Genomic DNA, 21849 nt, shown 5'->3' with positions numbered 1-21849 from the left:
GGGACTAATTTCTTAATGGTCTTTTTTAGTTAAAGTTGAAGGCTTATACTAAGGAAAACAACTGGCCATTGGGTAAATACTGGCAGCACACCCGAATCACATGCATTAGGGCCACGAAAGCAGTGGAAGATAGGGTTTTTGTGCTCAAGGTGTTTCAGTCTGACTGTGGAATCATAATCGATATATGCGAAGCAGAGCAAAGCAAAGGTAGACTCCTCCTGTCCCAACAAAGGAATTTCAGCTATCAGCGTACACAGATGGCAAAGTTTGGGAGGAAGGGGATGGTAGCATTTGAAAACAAATTCCACAGGATTAAAAGATAAAGACAACATATATTTAATTGAAAAATTAAGGAAGTACAATCTGAAAATGATGTAGCTTTTTGTGGAGGCATTTTCATTGCTGTAGTGACTTAGGGGCATGACTAGCATCTAGTAGGTAGGAGTGCCAAATGTGCTGCAGTGTGTAGGGCAGTGCTGCACACAAATAATTGCTCAGCCCAAATGCCCAGGCACCATCACTGAGAAACAATGCTAGGATTTTACTGCGGAGACCGTGTTCATCAGGAGAAGTGTCATGGTGTGTTCCTGGCAGCTCATTTCTAAACTGCAGAATCTTAAGGGAGAGTGGCACCTAAAGGAAGCACAAAGAGGTGAATTTGTGTCTCTGGCCTTACTTAGCATCTGGTTGATCTATTTAAAATCATTTAGCAGCCGTAAACTGCCACCTAGGTTTCATAATAGAGCATTAGAGCTGTAAAAGATCTTAAGAGCTATTTACTCCAGCTGTATCACTTTGTGGATGAGAAAACTGAGACTCAGAATTGAAGTGATTTGTTCAGTCACTTAGTTCTGACTTTCGTGGGTAGCAAGCGTATTTTTTTAAGATTTCCTTAGTTTTTTTAAAAAATGCAGTCAGCATTAATTTTTATCAGCTCATGTTCTGAAGGGGATTTTAGGCCAGCTCTTGGTTCTGATGAAACATTGCTGTAACTAAAACACACTCACTTCTATTCCCATATTCATACCTTCACTCTCAGTAGTCATTCACACTGCCACATCATTGGGAACAAAAGGGAAGAGAAGACTGCAACCAAGAGAACATAGGTTACTTTTACATTTGGTAGGTTTGGGTTAAGATGAAGGCAGCTGTCACATGGGTGGTGATTCCCATGTGTGGTCCAGTGGCATTAGAAATTCCTACTACCATCCCCCTCCTCCCAAACTTTGCCATCTGTGTACTCTGAGAGCTGAAATTCTTTTTTCCAAGGGATAAAACATTTTGCTCCGTACTGCTTTGAGTGCATATAATTCTGGGAGAAGCACTACTATGATATGAGTGCTCAAAAAGTTCTAAATGACTGATAACAGTTTTTTATTGGGAGCAGATTTTGAGAGAACAGGAGAAAGTCATCAGACCCTCACAATGGGCAACCAGCAAGGGAAAAAAAAACAAATATTTTAAGAGGTTTTCAAGATTTTTGTTTATTTTCCAGTTTTACCTTGGACTTGTGCTGTATAGTCAGTGAATGTCCAAAGATCATGACTTAGCTACTGCCTGATGCGTGATGCATATGTACTGTGGACCAACTCTGAGTCTTTTAAACCAATTCTTTTCCCAATCTTTGCCTTCACTAAGAGTGTGGAGTGAAGAAATAGAGATCACATTCTATATCCCATATAATGCCATAACCAGAAAATGGTTGAATCAAAGGAGCAATTTTCAGCACAAATGAATTCACTTGCAATGAATGCCAACCGTAACTGAATTAAGTTGTGCTCTTCAAATCCACTGCTGTGAGTTCAAAAGACAGTTGTCTGGATTTTACATAGCTCTAAGCTAAAATCGTAGGTCTAACTGTGACTTTTGGAGCCTCTAACACTGTTTGAATTCCTAATAATTTTTACTGAGCCTTGAGTCTGCCAGCGAATGAACAGACCCCTGTTAATGATGAGTGAACCAAAATAATTCATTCACATGAGCTTCCAAATGTGTAGGTGCATCTCTAAACTTGTTTGCATGTCTAGGTTTTATTGAATTTATTGGGAAAAATAAAAGAACATGTTTATTTTGGCGCTTGTGATGATTTCATCTTTTTGTCTGTCTTTAAGTACCCTTAGAAATTCCTGCTCTTGTGATTTTTGTCACTTTTCAGTTTCTAAATGGAACAAGGAAGTGTGAAAAAATGCAGTCATGGAGAAAACTCTTTCTTAATTCCCCTTTATTATTTGACTTTCTGTTGTTTTCAAGCAGTGTGTGAATGGTCTGGAGATTTCCTGTGACTGCCCTTTGTTTTGAGAAAACCAGTTTCACTTGTGGAAGCCCTTTCCTTTCTATGAGTTAGTGCAGTTTTTCTAGACCCTTCAAGCAGAATTTGAAGAGCAAGGCAGTTTGGGAGGCTATAAAATGAATAGAAGACACAGTTTTTGCCCTGTGGAGAGTACAATCAAGTTGTTGACGTAAAAACATCACAAAAATGAAAACAAATATAATACAAGATCTATAAAATATTGAAGTGGACTGAAGGCACAAATGCTGAAGTGAATTCCTAATAAAGGAGTGATCTGAGTGAGGTGGGTTTCTGGGCAAGGTAATTTTTAAGGTTAGTCTCGAACAATGTAGTGTGGCCATGGCTTGGTGTGGCAGGGAGGTTTTCCAGGTTGAGAACACTGACAAAGTATGTGTAGGGGGCAGTGAGAACTGATGGCGTCTGGAATGTGCAAGGATTTTCTGGGCCTGGAACATCTACAGCTACTGGCCTTTGTCCTTGGCTGAGTGCCTACATCCTTAAACATACATACATGCATATATCTATGTTTATATATATACCTAATAAATGCACTTTTGGAAGTCAGTTTGCCTCAGTCTGTTTAAGCATTGATTATAGACTTAATTAGATTCCCTTAATTTCAAATACTTATTCAGTTGTGACTGATTATTTTAACTTCTTTCAGATACCTTAAAAAACAAAGAAAACATGTATAATATGATGATTGCAAATGATATTACTGTACTTTCATATCCTATTCAAAAATACCTGTACCATGGATTTAATTAATTTCATTATTATTATTTCTGTATTCCTTTTTATGTCTGCCTGGGGTTATGGATCTACTTACCTAGATACCTTCCAGAGGCTTCAGTAATAGCATTGTTTTGTATCTTCTGGGATTGTGTAATGTTTACAAAGCCGCAAATAAAGCAGTGCATTCTCAGACTACCTAGGGGTGGAGGATCTGAGTTGTTGATTGATGTGGTTGGTCTTGGTTGCTTTTCTCAAAGTGATTCAAATCTGAGTCACTGGTCAGCAGTCAAGCTGAGTTTCCTTTTGAAGGGTTAAATTTCACTTATGTTATTAAACCTTATTTCCTTAAAATGATGTTCACAATGATTTCACATAAGGTTTTTGCCACCAAGTTTGTCTCCGCCATATGTGCATTTTGTAAAACATTATTCAGGCAGTGCTATATACTGTTTATCTTGACACTGTGCTATATTGACCTGATCTGCTGTCATTGGAACCTGTTTTGTTCTCTCTCCACGCATGCGCTGCGTAGAAATCTATTCTTTCTGCAGATCCTTCTTATTCTTGGTATAGTTTTCACTTTTTTTTTTTTAACCACTACTTGGTTTACTTAACAGTTCCCTATGTTAAATTCAAACATATCCTGTTATATCCATGCTTCTTTCATATTATAACTACCATTCACCCTTTATATTAACTTTTCTCTGAGAATAACAATGAAATCATGTTTTTTCAATAATTTAACTTGTCCATTTAACCATAAATTTATTCTCCTTTTGAGGTTCAATTAAATAATCATAGTTGGCAAGTAGGAGCCCTTTCAGGCAGATTCTTTTGTCCTTCCAGCAGTGTTACTGACATTTTTGAATGGATTCTACTTTTCTCGTAATAACTGTGTGTTCCATAGCTGTTTTGTGCTTCCTGCCCCATGAAATGAAATCAGCTGCTTTCCAAGGATTCCTTTTTCCTTTTAATGGGGACTTGTAACAGACCAACATCTGAGCACTGAGGGTACACATGAAAGTCAGTAGATCAAATGACTACTATTTGCTATTTGACAGTTGCAAAAAAACTGCCTTTTTTGAGATTATGGGTTTCTGTAGATTGTTTTTTTTCTGATTTGGCATATCATGCTCTCTCCCCTAGTTTTCTTATAGTTTGGGATTGTATTTATCACTAAGACCTTTTACAGCACTTGATCATAAGCATTTTTGGCAGAAAAACATCCAATTTACAGAGGTGTATTTGGATTGCTAAGAGGTAGATAGAATGATTCAGATGAAGACTTGGTACTGGGGAGCAGCACCAGTGCATAATCTGCCCTCTGGAAACCTCCTGCATTGCCACGATTCATCTGCTTATTCCTCTCTTCATGCCGTCTGGGCACGTCAATAATTTTTTTACTCTAGAAATTGAGGCAGTGAGCACAATTCTTACTTACCCTTGCCTGGGTTCTTCTTTAGATCTATTTCTTCCCTCTTTTATTCAGGGTTCCCAGAAGGGTGTCCTGAGAAGCTTGTGAGGTCTACCAGACTAATTTCCCCCATATGAAGGACCTGGATTCAACGTTTTGTTGTGCTCATGGCTTAGGGAGCTGGACAGATAAAATTTAATAGTTTGTTCCAAATATTGCTAACTTTAGACATGCCCCAAACAGACACTTTTCCCTATATGGAAAACTCAAGTATAGATTGCTTTCCTGGATGGAGACTCATGTCCAAAGCAGGTGCTGCTATTGGTAGTACTCACACAAACCCAGGTCAAGTGGAGACCAGTGCAAATTGTGTATAAACTTAATTGCATGGAGAGCAAGGGGCTTTATGATACCGTTGTGATTTATAAAATTGATGGAGCTACATCGTGCAGAAAACTCTCAGTATAAACTCATGGTAGTAGTTGGCAGATAGTAGTCACGATGGTCATCATTCATTTTGTTTTGGATCTTATAGAGGCGGTGTTTCAAGTTTGGGAAGTAGTGCCTGCAGAGTCTTCCTAAGAGCATTCTGCTCAAGTACCGAAGTGCTTCATGCAATTTCAATACAATGAGTGCTTCAATTTTCTATTACTGTGTAAATTTTCACAACTTATTGGTTATTATCTTAGTTTCTGTAGGTCAGAAGCCCAGGAATTCTGTGGCTGAATTCTCTGCTTAGGGCCTCACTGGGCCATTAAGGCTGAGGTTGTAGTTCTCATCTGGTGCTCAGGGACCTCTTAACAACTTTTACTGGTTGTTGGCAGACTCATTTCTTTGTGGTTGTAGGGCTCAGGCTCCTATTACTCTGCTAGTTGTCAGCTGAGGACAGTTCTCAGCTCCTGGAGGCTGCCTGCAGTTCCTTGCCTTGTGGCTCTGAGGGCAATTCACAGCATGGTTGTTTACTTTCTTCTAGGCCAGCTACAACACCTGTCTCTGACTTCCTCTTCTGTAACTAGCTGGAGAAAAGGCTTTGCTTTTAAATAACTCTCTTGATTATGTCAGGCCCACCCTAGATAATCTCTGATTTGCCGTATAATGCAACAGAATCATGGGCATGACATCTCATCATACTCAGCCAGGGCAGGGGTGGGGGGAATGTATTATTGAGGGTCAGTGAGTGTCAGCTTTGAGTTCTGCCGATCACAATGAGCTTGCTTTTGTTGATAGCATTTTATGAATATATGTATGTATGCATGACTTGTTTTCATATCAGAGCTACTGTTTTTTTCTGATAATAGCTATAAGATGATAAATGTCTCAGACCATTAGCTCTTCCAACAAGAGAGTATGAAGATAATTTATTTGAATGAATCTTCTTAAACCTTATTTATTCATTCAGTAGAATCTTATTGAGCTTTATTATGAACCTAGCACTGAGTGAGGCCCTGTAGGACAAGGGTAGAATAGCACTGTGTATTAGTTAGGGTTCTCTAGAGAAACAGAATCAACAGGGAACACTTGCAAATATAAAATTTATGAAAGTGTCTCACGTGACCGTAGGAACGCAGAGTCCAAAATCCACAGGGCAGGCTGCGAAGCCGATGACTCCAATGGATGGCCTGGATGAACTCCACAGGAGAGGCTCACCAGCCAAAGCAGGAATGGAACCTGTCTCCTCTGAGTCCTCCTTAAAAGGCTTCCCATGATTGGATTTAGCATCACTAATTGCAGAAGACACTCCCCTTTGGCTGATTACAAATGGAATCAGCTGTGGATGTAGCTGACGTGATCATGACCTAATCCTATGAAATGTCCTCATTGCAACAGACAGGCCAGCGCTTGCCCAATCAGATGAACAGGTACCACAACTTGGCCAAGTTGACACCTGTCCCTAACCATGACAGTCCACCCCTTGACAACTTGGCACATATATATATATATATCACCTTAGACCATACTTAATTTCCAAATGAAAACAAATAAGCACACATTTTTTCTTTTACCTGACAATACTCAACTGTCCTGCATATAACTGGAAACACATTAAATCTCTCCAGAATAGGGTGCAAATCCTTGGGCAACATTTATTCTTAAACTTAATATCTTACAACTTAAATAGTATAACATGAACAAAACAGCATTACAGTCCTCGTTTCTGTAACTGATCACGTGGTTGAAGTTCATATTTATCACTGCCTTCTTCCACTACCCATTCCATGTTCCCTTTCCCCTCAGCAAGCACTTCAGCTGGCCGTGGTTCTTTGCCTGGTGGGGTGACCCAAACCTTCATTCCTGAAGTCTCAGAGCCATTAGTGGTCCTGCCTGGATTGTGTTGTTGCAGTTTTCCATTGATTTTAATCACAGGGCATGGTAGTACTAATAGACGCCCCAGGGGATCTCCTATATTCCAAGAAAACTCTTCTTTACCTCCATTATGTAGTTGCAGTCCTACTTCCTTCTGATAGTCAGGGTCAATTACCCCAGACAATAATGTAATCCCCTTCTTGGTGTGTTGATCCAGAGGCATAAGTAGCCCAAAGTGGCCAGGTGGCAATCTTAACTTCCAGTTCAGTGGTATCACTGTTGTTTCTCCTGGAGAAAGCATACCCCATTTTGGAACTAAAACCTGTAGACCAGCAGAACTCAGGGTAGCAGGGACAGGAAGCAAACATTTTCCTAGTGGATCACTAGGAGTAATAGTGAGTGGCACCACACCCATTTCCACCCCTTGGTTCCTGGACCCATGGATCCTGGCTATGGGAGAAACAGCACCATACAGCGGATGCTGATTCAGAGCATACACAGCTTCCTGGAGAACATTACCCCAGCCTTTGAAGTTTTTGCCACCTAGTTGGCACCGTAATTGAGTTTTCAAAAGACCATTCCACCGTTCTATCAACCCAGCTGCTTCTGGATGATGGGGAACATGGTAAGACCAGAGAATTCCATGAGCATGTGCCCATTCCCACACTTCATTTGCTGTGAAGTGTGTTCCTTGATCCGAAGCAATGCTATGTGGAATACCATGACGATGGATAAGGCATTCTGTAAGCCTACGGATAGTAGTTTTGGCAGAAGCATTGCGTGCAGGGAAAGCAAACCCATATCCAGAGTATGTGTCTATTCCAGTTAGAACAAATTGCTGCCCCTTCCATGAAGGGAGTGGTCCAATGTAATCAACCTGCCTCCATGTAGCTGGCTGGTCACCTCGGGGAATGGTGCCATATCGGGGGCTGAGTGTGGGTCTCTGCTGCTGGCAGATTGGGCACTCAGCAGTGGCTGTAGCCAGGTCAGCCTTGGTGAGTGGAAGCCCATGTTGCTGAGCCCATGCATAACCTCCATCCCTACCACCATGACCACTTTGTTCATGAGCCCATTGGGCAATAACAGGAGTTGCTGGGGAAAGAGGCTGACTGGTATCCATAGAACGGGTCATCTTATCCACTTGATTATTAAAATCTTCCTCTGCTGAAGTCACCCTCTGGTGTGCATTCACATGGGACACAAATATCTTCATGTTTTTAGCCCACTCAGAAAGGTCTATCCACATACTTCTTCCCCAGACCTCTTTGTCACCAATTTTCCAATTATGGTCTTTCCAAGTCCCTGACCATCCAGCCAAACCATTAGCAACAGCCCATGAGTCAGTATACAAACGCACCTCTGGCCAGTTTTCCTTCCAAGCAAAATGAACAACCAGGTGCACTGCTCGAAGTTCTGCCCACTGGGAGGATTTCCCGTCACCACTGTCCTTCAAGGACACCCCAGAAAGGGGTTGTAATGCTGCAGCTGTCCACTTTCGGGTGGTACCTGCATATCGTGCTGAACCATCTGTAAACCAGGCCCGAGTTTTCTCTTCCTCAGTCAATTCACTGTAAGGAACTCCCCAAGAAGCCATAGCTCTGGTCTGGGAAAGAGAAGGTAATGTGGCAACAGGAATGGAAACCATGGGCATTTGTGCCACTTCTTCATGTAACTTACTTGTGCCTTCAGGACCTGCTCTGGCTCTATCTCGTATATACCATTTCCACTTTACAATAGAGTGCTGCTGTGCATGCCCAACTTTATGGCTTGGTGGGTCAGACAACACTCAACTCATGATAGGCAACTCAGGTCTCATGGTAACTTGGTGGCCCATGGTTATGCGTTCAGTCTCTACTAAGGCCCAGTAGCAGGCCAAAAGCTGTTTCTCAAAAGGAGAGTAGTTATCTGCAGCAGATGGTAAGGCTTTGCTCCAAAATCCTAAGGGTCTGCGTTGTGATTCTCCTATAGGGGCCTGCCAAAGGCTCCAGACAGCATCTCTATTTGCCACTGACACTTCCAGCACCATTGGATCTGCTGGATCATATGGCCCAAGTGGCAGAGCAGCTTGCACAGCAGCCTGGACCTGTCGCAGAGCCTCCTCTTGTTCAGGTCCCCACTCAAAATTAGCAGCTTTTCTGGTCACTCGATACATGGGCCGGAGTAGCACACCCAAATGAGGAATATGTTGTCGCCAAAATCCAAAAAGGCCAACTAGGCGTTGTGCCTCCTTTTTGGATGTGGGAGGGGCCAGATGCAGCAATTTATCCTTCACCTTAGAAGGGATATCTCGACATGCCCCACACCACTGGACACCTAAAAATTTTACTGAGGTGGAAGGCCCCTGTATTTTTGTTGGATTTATCTCCCATCCTCTGACACGCAAATGTCTTACCAGTAAATCTAGAGTAGTTGCTACTTCTTGCTCACTAGGTCCAATCAACATGATATCATCAATATAATGGACCAGTGTGATGTCTTGTGGGAGGGAGAAACGATCAAGGTCTCTGCGAACAAGATTGTGACATAGGGCTGGAGTGTTGATATACCCCTGAGGTAGGACAATGAAAGTATATTGCTGACCTTGCCAGCTGAAAGCAAACTGTTTCTGGTGGTCTTTACTAATAGCTATTGAGAAAAAAGCATTTGCCAGATCAACAGCTGCATACCAGGTACCAGGGGATGTATTGATTTGCTCAAGCAATGATACTACATCTGGAACAGCAGCTGCAATTGGAGTTACCACCTGGTTGAGTTTACGATAATCCACTGTCATTCTCCAAGACCCATCTGTTTTCTGCACAGGCCAAATAGGAGAGTTGAATGGGGATGTGGTGGGAATCACCACCCCTGCATCTTTCAAGTCCTTAAGAGTGGCAGTAATCTCTGCAATCCCTCCAGGAATACGGTATTGCTTTTGATTTACTATTTTGCTTGGTAGGGGCAGTTCTAGTGGCTTCCACTTGGCCTTTCCCACCATAATAGCCCTCACTGCACGAGTTAGAGAACCAACGTGGGGATTCTGCCAGTTGCTCAGTATGTCTATGCCAATTATACATTCCGGAACTGGGGAAATAACTACAGGATGGGTCCGGGGGCCCACTGGACCCACTGTGAGACGAACCTGAGCTAAAACTCCATTGATCACCTGGCCTCCATAAGCCCCCACTCTGACTGGTGGTCCAGAGTGACGTTTTGGGTCCCCTGGAATTAATGTCACTTCTGAACCAGTGTCTAATAATCCCCGAAATATCTGATCATTTCCTTTTCCCCAATGCACAGTTACCCTGGTAAAAGGCCGTCGGTCTCCTTGGGGAAGACTTAGAGAAAGGTTAACAGTATAAATTTGTGGCAGTGTAACAGGTTTCTCCCCCATAGGGACCTGGCCTCCCCTTCATTCAAGGGGCTCAGGGTCTGTAAACTGTTTCAAGTCTGGAAATTGGTTAAGGGGCCGTGACTCTGTGTTTTTGTAATTCAGATTAGACTTCTGTTCCCTTGACCTAGAACTCTTTTGTTTATACAGCTCCAACAAGAATTTAGTAGACTGCCCTTCTATTGTATTTCTAGGTACCCCATGATTTACTAGCCAATGCCACAAATCTCTGCGTGTCATATAATTTTGATGCCTCCTTTGAGTTTGTTGTCTATTATAATACCCACGTCTACCCTGTCTTTGGTGATTAAGTGCTGCCACCCGGCTTCTGCCAACTCGGGATCCTGTCATCCCCATTGTGTTTAAGGATTCCAGCTCAGTGACAGCAGTTCCTACAGTAATATCTGACCTACAGAGAAGTGCAACCACAGAGCTCTTGAGGGATGATGGTGCTAGTCTCACAAATTTATTTCTCACTGTTCTGGTAAAAGGTGCATCCTCTGGACATTCCTGGGGTGTAAGAGCAGGCTTTGCATGATAAATCCACTCTAACATCCCAATCTCTCTAAGCCTCTGGATCCCCTCATCTACATTATACCAGGGCAGTTCTGGCATTTCAACCTCAGGTAATGTTGGCCACCTTTTGATCCATGTTTCAACCAACCACCCAAACAAGCTGTTAACACCTTTTCTAACTGCTCTAGCTATAACATTGAATGCAGAATCTCTGCTTAGTGGGCCCATATCAATAAATTCAGCCTGATCCAGCCTTATATTCCTCCCACCATTATCCCACACTCTTAAAATCCATTGCCACACATATTCCCCTGATTTCTGTCTATATAAATTGGAAAACTCACACAGTTCTTTTGGAGTATAACGTACTTCCTCATGTGTGATACTTTGTACCTCACCTTTAGGGGCCTGTTGGGACTTTAGTCTAGTTATAGGTCTAGAAGAAATGAGGGGTGGTGGGGGTGGGTCATGAAAAGAATGAGAAATATCTTCCAAGCCATTTGCTTCAGGGCTTTCATTTGCAGTTTCATCTGGTGAAACAGGATTAATAACTCTAGGGCTAATCCCTTCAGGAGGAGGTTGGGTGGCCAATTCCTCAAGGCAGGCTGGAGGTGGGGCGGCTATGTCCTCAGGGCAGACTATTACAGGGTTATCTAAAGAAGGCTCAGCATGGTCTAGGGTTTCAACCTCACCCCCAACATCATTATCAATCCATATGTCACCATCCCATTTTTCAGGGTCCCACTCCTTTCCAATCAATGCCCTCACTTTAACGGCAGACACCATGCAAGACTGAGATTTCAGTTTACGTTGTAAAGTTGCTACTCTAATAATAAGATTCTGAGTCTGATTTTCAGAGATCTCAAGTCTACGGCTACAGGAAATAAAATTTTCCTTCAGGTACTCATAGAAACCTCTACATCTTTCAGACGGCACTTAAGCTTCTTGTTTGAAGCCTTAAGCCCATCCCTTTCACCCTTTAATGTAGACAGTGTATCTAACAACAACCAACCAACATCTCTATAATTCTTATTCCTACAAAACTCTGTAAAGGTGTCAAAAACATTATCCCCCAGAGTCTGGCTTCGTACAAGCGAAGCATTAGGAGAATCGAATGATGATATTTTGACTATCTCCTTTGCCAACTCAGTCCATGGATTGGGAGTGTCATTCTGATTATGGGAATCAGAGTCCTTAGTGTCTCTGAGCCCAGTCAGAGTAGAAAACCATTCATAAAAACCCATTTTTAAGATTCTGTTCCTTAAGAACCACTCCTGGTACCAAAATGTATTAGTTAGGGTTCTCTAGAGAAACAGAATCAACAGGGAACACTTGCAAATATAAAATTTATGAAAGTGTCTCACGTGACCGTAGGAATGCAGAGTCCAAAATCCACAGGGCAGGCTGCGAAGCCGATGACTCCAATGGATGGCCTGGATGAACTCCACAGGAGAGGCTCACCAGCCAAAGCAGGAATGGAACCTGTCTCCTCTGAGTCCTCCTTAAAAGGCTTCCCATGATTGGATTTAGCATCACTAATTGCAGAAGACACTCCCCTTTGGCTGATTACAAATGGAATCAGCTGTGGATGTAGCTGACGTGATCATGACCTAATCCTATGAAATGTCCTCATTGCAACAGACAGGCCAGCGCTTGCCCAATCAGATGAACAGGTACCACAACTTGGCCCAGTTGACACCTGTCCCTAACCATGACACACTGACAACGTCTTTTGCTCACATGGAACTAGATAAGGAAATATTGAGTCTCAAATGGGGTGCTGGTGGGGCTGAGAAATATGGCACTCTGCAAATCACTATGGGATGCAGATAGGAAGTTGGTTCTCATTTGTGGATCCAGATTTGTGAATCTGCCTACTTGCTAAAATTTAATTGTAGCCCCCAATTGAATACTTACAGTGCTTTTGCAGCTGGTGCAAAATTTGAGCCCCCTGATGTGCACAATCCCAGCTGAGGTTGAACAAGGCAAACCTCTGCCTTCTTGTTTCAACTCATACTGTAAACCAAGTGTCTTTTTCATGGTATATTTAGTGGTATGTTTGTCACATTTTTATTACTGATTTCCTTTTCAAAATGGTCCCCAAGCATGGGACTGAAGTGCTGTCCAGTGTTCCTAAGTGCCAGAAAGCACCAAGATGTGCCTTAGAAAGAAAATATATATGTTAGATTAAGTTTCATTCGGGCATAACTGCTCTTGGCCCTGAGTTCAATGTTAATGAGTAAAGAAAATATATTAAGTAAGGTGTCTTTAAAGAGAAACACACATAAGACAAGATTATGTATTGACCAGTTGATGGCAATGCTGAGACCAGTGGATCTCAAAAACTTAGTTTTATGCTTGCCCTAGGGAAAATTGAGTGTTCACAGTGACTTTATGGAACATATTAACTGTGAGTAATGAGAATTGACAATATTTAAAATTAACATATGATTTGCTGTGCTCGTGGACATGTGCCAAAATTATTCTTTGTTAAAATGTTTCCCCATATATTTAAATTTAGGAAAAAAAATAGGGATTTCTGTCTGATAAAGTCCACCAAGATGTTTCAAAGATCTTGGATAAAAAATAGAATCTATGGATAAAACTAGCTCATTTTCTGCTTGGCAATGGAACTAGGAGATGTGTCTGTGGGGTTCATGCTTTTTGGTGGCTCTGACTGTCAAGATAGGGTAAGGTTTTGTTTTAGTTTTCTAGGCTGCTCAAATGCCATGCAAAGGGTCAGCTTAAACAATGGGAATTTATTCGCTAACTGTTTTGAAGCAAAAGAGAAAGTTCAAATCCAGGCATCATGAAGGCGATTCCTTCTCCCCAAAGCTGTGGCATTCTGTGGCTACCTGCTGGCCACCCTTGGTCCTTAGTTTGTTGCATGGTTGGGTCTCCTGGTCTCTCCCTTCTCTTCCAGTCCCATTGGCAATCAGCTTCTGGGAAGTCCTAGCTTCCTCTCTCTCTCTCTTTCTGCCTGAATTTTATTATACTTAGAAAGGAACCCAGTGATAGGATTAAAATCTATCCTGATTGAGGTGGGCCACACCTTAATTTAAGTAACTTCATCAAAAATGCCCTATTTAACAATGGGTTCACACCTACAGGAATGGATTAAGTTTAGAAACATGTATTTTGGGGGTACATACAGCTTCAAACCACCACACAGCCCAAACATGGTCATCCTTTTTCCATTATCCATAAATCTATTCCATTCCCATTTATACCTTTTTATATTCTTTTATGTGCTTTTATCATTTCACTTGATTTGTATATATATATATATATAAATCTTTTAAAAATATTTTTATTAATAAAACAACATAAAAACATACAAACATTCCATACGTGGTATACAATCAGTGGCTCGTAATATCATTACATGGTTGTGTATTCATCACCGTGATCATTTTTTGAACATTTACATCACTTCAGCAAAAGAAAGAAAAAAGAAAAACTCATCTATGCCATACCCCTTACCTTTCCCCTTCATTGACCACTAGTATGTCAGTCTACTCTATTTATCTTAACGTTTGTTCCCCCTATTATTTATTTCTTTCCATATTTTTACTATTCTGTCCATACCATAGATGAAAGGATCATCAGACACAAGGTTTTCACAGTCACACAATCACACTGCTGAGGCTATATATCATTTTACAATCTTCTTCAAGAAACATGGCTACTGGACTACAGCTTTACAATTTCACATATGGCCATGCCACCCTGAACGCACCTGATTTCATCTGTTTCCTTTTATTTGTGTCTCTGTAAAGCAGCATATAGTTGAATTTTATTTTATTCTTAAGAATCTTTTCTAATAACCTCTTCATTAACTGGAGTATTTTGATCTTTTGTATTTAATGAAATGACTCATGTATTTGGGTTTATACTTATATTATTTTCAGTTTTCCCACCTGTTTTTGTTCTATTCTTCCACCTATCCCTCTAGCCTTCTTTTTTTTCTAAAAGAGAAAGTTCATTTAAACATTGATTGTATTAATAAATAACATTTAACAAATAAACAAAAACTATGAATTTGAAAGTATAGTTATGGATGACAATGGTCATCTTTCACAACATAAAGATTATTGCCATGTTTTGTTTTGGTTATACAATATTGGAAAAAATCTTGAGTCTCTCATTTAAGCAGTTGAAAATGGCAACAGATTTTAGCAGATGCTTGCCTTGGAATCTCAGGATATGCTCCAGTTAAGCCAAGAAGGTAGAAGAAGCTCATTTAGATTCTGTAGAATGAGCGAAGTAGACAGTACACGTTAGTGCAATCCTAGCCTTCTTTTAGATTAGTGGTGTATATTTATTGCTCCATCTTCCCCCACCCTTTTATTATTTTTTATTTTTTATTTTTTTGCATGGGCAGGCACCGGGAATCAAACCTGGGTCTCCAGCATGGCAGGCGAGAACTCTGCCTGCTGAGCCATCATGGCCCGCCCTCCCCTCACCCTTTTGGCTTGTTATTTACACATTCTTTTAAAATATTTTTTCGTGATTACTTAGGGTTTAAAATATACATTCTTGATGTATGCGGGTACAATATCAAATTAGTAGTTCTACCAGATACACTTTTTATTAGCTTGAAGAACTTCCCTTCTCCTCTTTGTTGAGGGTTTTTATCAGGAGTAGGTGCTGGATTGTGCCAAATCCTTTTTCTGAGCCTATTGAATTGGTGATATGATTTTAAAATAAATCTGGGTGTCAGTTACGTGATGCTCGGTAACATGCGATTCGAACTCAGCATCTTAAAATAACGAATACTTGTTAGCTCAGCTTTTGTGGGCCTCAATTCCAGGCACTTCTTTTGCCTCTGGTTCAGGGGCTCTCATGAGTTCCAGTCCAGCTGTAGGCCTGCTGCAGTAGCACTTCGAGGAGCGCTTGAAGGCTCAACCCACATGGTTGTTGAGAGAATGAGAGGGAGAGAATAGGAATTCAGTAGCCACAATCTTTAAGAAGTCTTTTCTCAGAAGTGATATCCCAGGATTTCTTCCATTGTCTGTTTATTAGTTATGGCAGACATTATTAGGAACAAGTCAACAAATCCAGCCCAGTCCCTGCTATGGGGGACTAATCTAGGGTGTGAATAGCCAGCGTTGGGCGGCATTGAGAGCCATTTTAGAGACTGCCTACCATCATTTGTTAAAATGGGGAATTACACATTTTCAAATAGTAAGCCAACCTTGCATTCCTGGGATAAATACTACTTAGTCATGATTTATTATCCTTTTTATATTCATATATTGTTGGATTCAATTTGTTAAAAATGTGGCAGTAATTTTAAAATCTGTTTTCCTAAGAGAAATTAATCTGTATTTTTCTTTCCTTGTAATGTCCCTTTCTGGTTTGGAGGTATGATACTGATGATTTGGAAAGTAATCTGTCTTCAGTTTTTTGCAAAATTTTCTATAGAATTGGTTTATTTCTTCCTTAAATGTTTGGTTGAATTCACCAGTGGTGCCATCTGGTCCTGGCATTTTCCTTGTGGTAAGGTTTTTAACTACAAATTCCATTTCTTTAAGAGATATGTCTATCAGGTTATTTCTTCCAAGTTTCTTTTGGTAGTTTCTGCCTGTAAAATAATGTATTCATTTCATCTAAGCTGTTGAGTTTATTGAATTAAAATTGTTCATGATATTTGTAGAATCTATAGTGATGTCACTTCTATCATCCTTCTTTTTTTTCAAACAGTTTTATTCACACACTGTAAAGTCCATCCAAAGTGTATCATCAGTGGTTCTTGGTATAATCAGAGTTGTGCATTCATCATCACCACAATCAACATTTGAGAACATTTTCTTTGTTTTCTCATTCTTGATATTGGCAGTGTGTATTTCTCCCCTTTTTTCCTTTATCAATCTAGCTAGAGATTTATCATTTTTTATCTTCTCTGAGAAACAGTTTTTTGTAAATCTGATTTTCTTTACTGTTTTCTGTTGTCTATTTCACTGATTTTGACTCTCATGTTTATTATTTGTATTCTGCTTACTCTGGGTTTCATTTATTCTTTTTTTCTTTCTTGGTAGCATGTTAAGGTAGAAGCTGACTTTTCTTCTTTTCTAATTTACACATTTAGTATTATGAACTTCCCTTTAGCTGCATCCTGCATATTTTCTGTTATGATTTTCATTTAGTTCAAGATGCATTCTAGTTTCCTTCTTGTTTTATTTCCGAATATTTTCAGTGATCCTTTATAACATAAGTTTTCCTTGGGCTCCTCTTTATTCCATTTTCTTTATCACTGGTTTTAAGCAATTTGATTATGATGTGCCTTCCTGCAGTTTTCTTAATGTTTCTTGTGCTTGAAGTTTGTTTTCTTGGGGCCATGTGTTTATAATTCAGTTGTTTCAGTAATGTGGGTCTTTTTCTATCTTTTGCCATCACATATTTAAGAAGAACTTATGAATCTTTAAAAATATTGGGTGCGTCTAATCTACTTTTCATAAATTGCTAGTTTTTCATTATAAGTAGGGGACTATGCCTTGAATCTTTTAAAGACAACTTCAACAACTTTGTGGTATGCAAAAAGTATGACATTATCATTCTGATTTGGCTATTTAGAATTTAACCAGTAGCTGGTAGTTAATACACAATCCTTAGGACAGATGATGCTTAATATTTAATTAAAATTTCAGTTGAAAGAATTTAATTTGATTATATGTACTTTCTACATAAGTAAGATATATTATCCATTCAAACAATACAAGGGTGTAGTAAAAATTAGTAGTCTTTCCCTATTTCCACTTAGTTATATGCCTGGAGGTATCTGATGTTAACCATTTGGTGTGTTTCCTTCTATGTCTTTCCTTATGCAGTGACACACGTGCAGATATCTATATCTGTATCTGTGTATCCAGATTCATATATATATATATATAAATATTTATTCCCCATGAAATCATCTTATACATAGGTTTTAGTCTCCTTGGCTGCTCAAGCAAATACCATGTCATGGGTGGTCTTACACAATGGGAATTTAATGGCTCACAGTTTTGAGGCTAGAAACAGCCAAATCAAGGCATCATCAAGATAGCGCTTCCTCCCTGACGACTGGCATTCTGGGGCTGGCTGCCAGAGACTCGTAGTCTTGGGTTCTTCTGTCATATGATAGTGCACATGGTGGCCTCTCCTGGCCTTCCCTTCTCCTCCAGATTCCGATGGGCTTCAGCTTCTTGCTTCTGGTTTCTTGTGGCTTTCTCTCTCTCTCTCTTAATTTCACTCCCTTTAAAAAGGATTCCAGTAATGGGATTAAGACCCATCCTGATTGAGGTGGGCCACGCCGTAATCAAAGTAATCTCATCAAAATTCCTATTTATAATGGCTTCACACCCACAGGAATAAATTTAATTTAAGAACATCGTTTTTGGGTGGTTGCATACAGCTCAAAACTATTACAATATATTACTCTGAAACTTTATATTTTTACCTTAACATTGTGGGCTTCTTTTAAAATGTCTTCTGCGTTTCTGCTTTCAATAACTTATAGGGATGTTGAAACTTTTCACAAGGAGAAAAAAATTTCTAAAAGCAATTTCTGTTAGAGTCATCTTTTCTTTCATGAACATAATAAAGTTACTTAGCTTTGCAGACAAGCTAGAGGCCATAACATGATTTAATAAGAACAACAGCATTTCAACAGTATAGGGAAAACAAAAAGTTTAGAGCATAATGTAGAAATCAAGGAGAAAAAGTCAGAGAGACTAAAAGAAAATGAGATTGTGGGGTAGGCTTGCAGAAATACGTGGAGATACTGGGATGTGCAGAAATGAGTGGAGATACTGGCATAGAAATAGAGATCTAGCAGAGTAATGCAAAATTTTGAAATTAGTGTTTTTCTTTTATAGTATTGTCCTTCAATTCTTTAACATCTCTAACTCTTAGCCTTTTTTATATGCCCCATATAATTCTGAAGATGAGATCAGGATGGGCACATATTTGAAATGTATACATTCAAACATAAAACTTTTAACAACATAATGATCTTCTTCTCTAGCTTATGTTCACTGCTTCCACAATAGCCTGACAGTTAAATAGCTATCTGATTTAGCCCAACTGATATATATATATATTTTATTGAGGCAAGTTATCCAACCTCTTAATGATCAGAAGTATTCCTTCCTGTAGGGTGATGGTAAACTTGCATCCAAATTTAAGAACTACCTTAGAGCATTAAACAGCATACGCCTTAAGCCTCCTGTTTTAGTGAGAGCTTTTTTAGTGTAAGTTCTAAGCAACTGTAAGCAAAATGATAAGGAATTTTTCATATTGCATTTTTTCCCCTTAATTAGAGAAGTTGTGGGTTTTTACAACAATCATACATAAAATACAGGATTTCCATATACCAAAGTATTATTAGCACCTTACATTGGTGTGGAACATTTGTTACAATTGATGAAAGCACATTTTTAGGAGTATTGTATTAACAATAATATGTGGTTTAACTTAGGCTTCACTGTGTGTGTTGTGCCACTGCATGGATTTAATTTTTTTTTTTTTATTCTGCTACCATATAGACAACCTAACATTTCCCCTTGTAACCACATTCAGATATATATTTCAGTGCTGTTAATTACGTTCACAATGTTATGCAACCATCACCACCATCCATTACCAAAACATTTCCATCATTCCTAATAGGAACTCTTATTGCATTTTTGTTGGGATTTAATTTGGTGTAACTTTTTTTGGTATTTCCTAAGATTGAAATTGACATGCTTTCTAGAATAATAAATCAGCATGTGTGGTGATATTAAAGTTTCAGTGCAGAGTTCTGAGTTTAATTTCCTTTTTTCCAGATATGTGTCACAAAGATGTCTACACGGAACTGCCAGGGAATGGACTCAGTCATCAAACCCCTGGACACAATTCCTGAGGATAAAAAAGTCAGGGTTCAGAGGACACAGAGCACTTTTGACCCATTTGAGAAGCCAACTAATCAAGTAAAGAGGGTACATTCTGAGAACAATGCTTGCATTAACTTTAAGACCTCCTCTGCGGGGAAAGAGTCACCTAAAGTCCGTCGGCATTCCAGCCCCAGCTCGGTAAGTGCAGCCTTCTCATTTATCGGTGAGCAAGGGAAGGAATATCGCTCTTCTGATAGTGGCATGCAGTGCTGCAAGATGGCAGCTGGCATTATTATGCAGTCTCTCTCAGGGTGGTTTAATTAATGTTTTGGAAGAGAGAAAAAGCAATCTATATACGGGTTCCATGTTGATAAACAGCCAGAGAGCAAATCAGAAATGATTAAATTCTTTTTTAAAAAAAATCATTGATTTCAAGTATTTTCCAAGTTTAAATGAATTTCTAACGAAAAATCTTTTGGCCTTTCAAATCCTTGGAGAGGATATTGAACTTTTCTGAGTTTGCAAGCAATAAGGGTAGTTTTGAAATTGGTGAATTCACAAAATGCATTTCAGAATAAATGTCAAAATTTCTTCACTTTTATTACCCCCGTTTGCTTGCAATGTATTTTAAAATTTAAGAACTAGGCATCTTACATGTTAAAAAGAAATCCTGTTCATCATAATGAGATTTTCTGAACTCAAATCAAGGTAATTCTTGCTCTTCAAACTGGAAGTATAAAAATCTGAGAGTTGATTTTGCTTTTTGCCTGTGAAATTTTTTACTGAAACTTATATTTCCAAGACTGGTCTGCATTTAACATTGTAAAACACCATTTGATTTTTGAAATTATGTCATTTTCCAATTTAACGCAACACTTAAAAATTTTTTGACATAAGTATTTTAAAAGTTTAAAAGATGAGAAAAGAATGCATAGAGAACTTTCATTTTGTCATCTTGCTAAGAAAAACATGCTATTTTACAAAATTTAAATTCTACATTTCATGAGGGCCAAAACAGCAAGAAAAGTCAAGAGTGCTGCAAGTGTATTAATACTTTAATTAAGCTGTATGACTCTGCACACATCCTTTCTTTTTGCTTGGACAGGCACTGGGAATTGGACCTGGGTCTCTGGCACGGCAGGCAAGAATTCTGCCTGCTGAGCCACCGTGGCCCACCCTCTACCCACATCGTGAGACACATTTTGTGTTAATGAAACTAAAAAAACTTTTGATAATTGTAAGGTAGGATCCAGCTGGCTCACAGATATATCGTTATTTCCTGGTAGTATTTTTAGATTTAGTACTTTATAGAAGTGATGGAATGAAATCTCCATGAAATTCTCACTCATTGGTGAGAATGAGTAAACACATTAAGCAAAGAGATTATTTTACTGTGCACTTATCTTAATGTTATTATATATATATATATATATATATATCAACTTATAAATGATTTATATATATTTGAATTTTAAATATTGCAATGAAGCATACTTACACTCAACATTTATTCACTGTTAAAATTAAAATTTAACTGGCCATCCTGTGTTTTATCTGGAAATCCTAATAATCCACTGGTGTGTCATGCATTTTTTTACTCATATTGTTCCTGCTTTGGCCATTGGGAGCTTTTTTTTAGGTTGGCTGCTGTGTCACTTTGAGATTCCCTTATCTTTTTGTTTTTTGAGCACTTCCTTGCTTTCTGGTCCTATAAGATGTTCCAGACTCATATTGTTTTCCCTGCCCTAGCCCTACAATCAGCCATTTCTCCAAAGAGCCCTGGCTCCTTTTACCAGAGAGTGATATTTAGAGCCAAGATCTGGGTGCTGTGTGTATTTGTTGCTACTGGTGACCTTATACTTTTAAAAGACAGTGTATATATCATAGAATAATTAACAATGATATTTTGATACTCATTTTTAATTTCTAATAAGAAAATAATTAAAATTTTTCTCAAGGAAAGTTGAGACTACTCTGCTGTGATCTGTATTTCTCTATATATAGTTAAAATAATACTTGAACATAGCGTAAAGGGCCGAGAATTCTGGGGTGGATGGCAGGAGTAAAGGTTTTGATACCCTTCATATAATTAGACAGAACAGCTAGTAGAGTGAAAGAAAAACCATTGGACAGCATCTACAATCAATACAGAAAATAGGTGTCTCCATGCATCTCAAAGTAGGAGTAGGTGGGAATAAATGATGAATTTTGAGTTTCAGGAACTCCTTTCTTTCAGAAAGTGTGAGAGAAGAGTGTCCAGGAATGCAAAGGGACAGAAAATTGCAACATGGCTGTCATGTACAAACTGGGGGCTCGGTGGGCCATTCTGAGAACAGCAGCAGCCACTCGGAGGGCATTTTGA

At 39.3% G+C, this 21849-nt stretch overlaps 1 protein-coding gene across 5 annotated transcripts in view; it reads left to right on the top strand.

The window, feature by feature from the left end:
- CDK14 (cyclin dependent kinase 14) overlaps nt 1-21849 on the top strand; it is a 653719-nt gene that overhangs the window by 179877 nt on the left and 451993 nt on the right. For all 5 annotated transcript variants that reach the window (XM_077119488.1, XM_077120922.1, XM_077121765.1 and 2 more), the window contains one exon: nt 19440-19685. In XM_077119488.1, the coding sequence (XP_076975603.1) occupies nt 19440-19685 (246 nt within the window). Of the gene's footprint in view, nt 1-19439; nt 19686-21849 lie in introns of those variants that run through there.

Source organism: Tamandua tetradactyla, chromosome 1 (genome assembly GCF_023851605.1).
Source record: "Tamandua tetradactyla isolate mTamTet1 chromosome 1, mTamTet1.pri, whole genome shotgun sequence".
Lineage (NCBI taxonomy): Eukaryota > Metazoa > Chordata > Mammalia > Pilosa > Myrmecophagidae > Tamandua > Tamandua tetradactyla.
The sequence above is the reverse complement of the archived record's forward strand: the minus strand, read 5'-3'. Positions and strand labels throughout refer to the sequence as shown.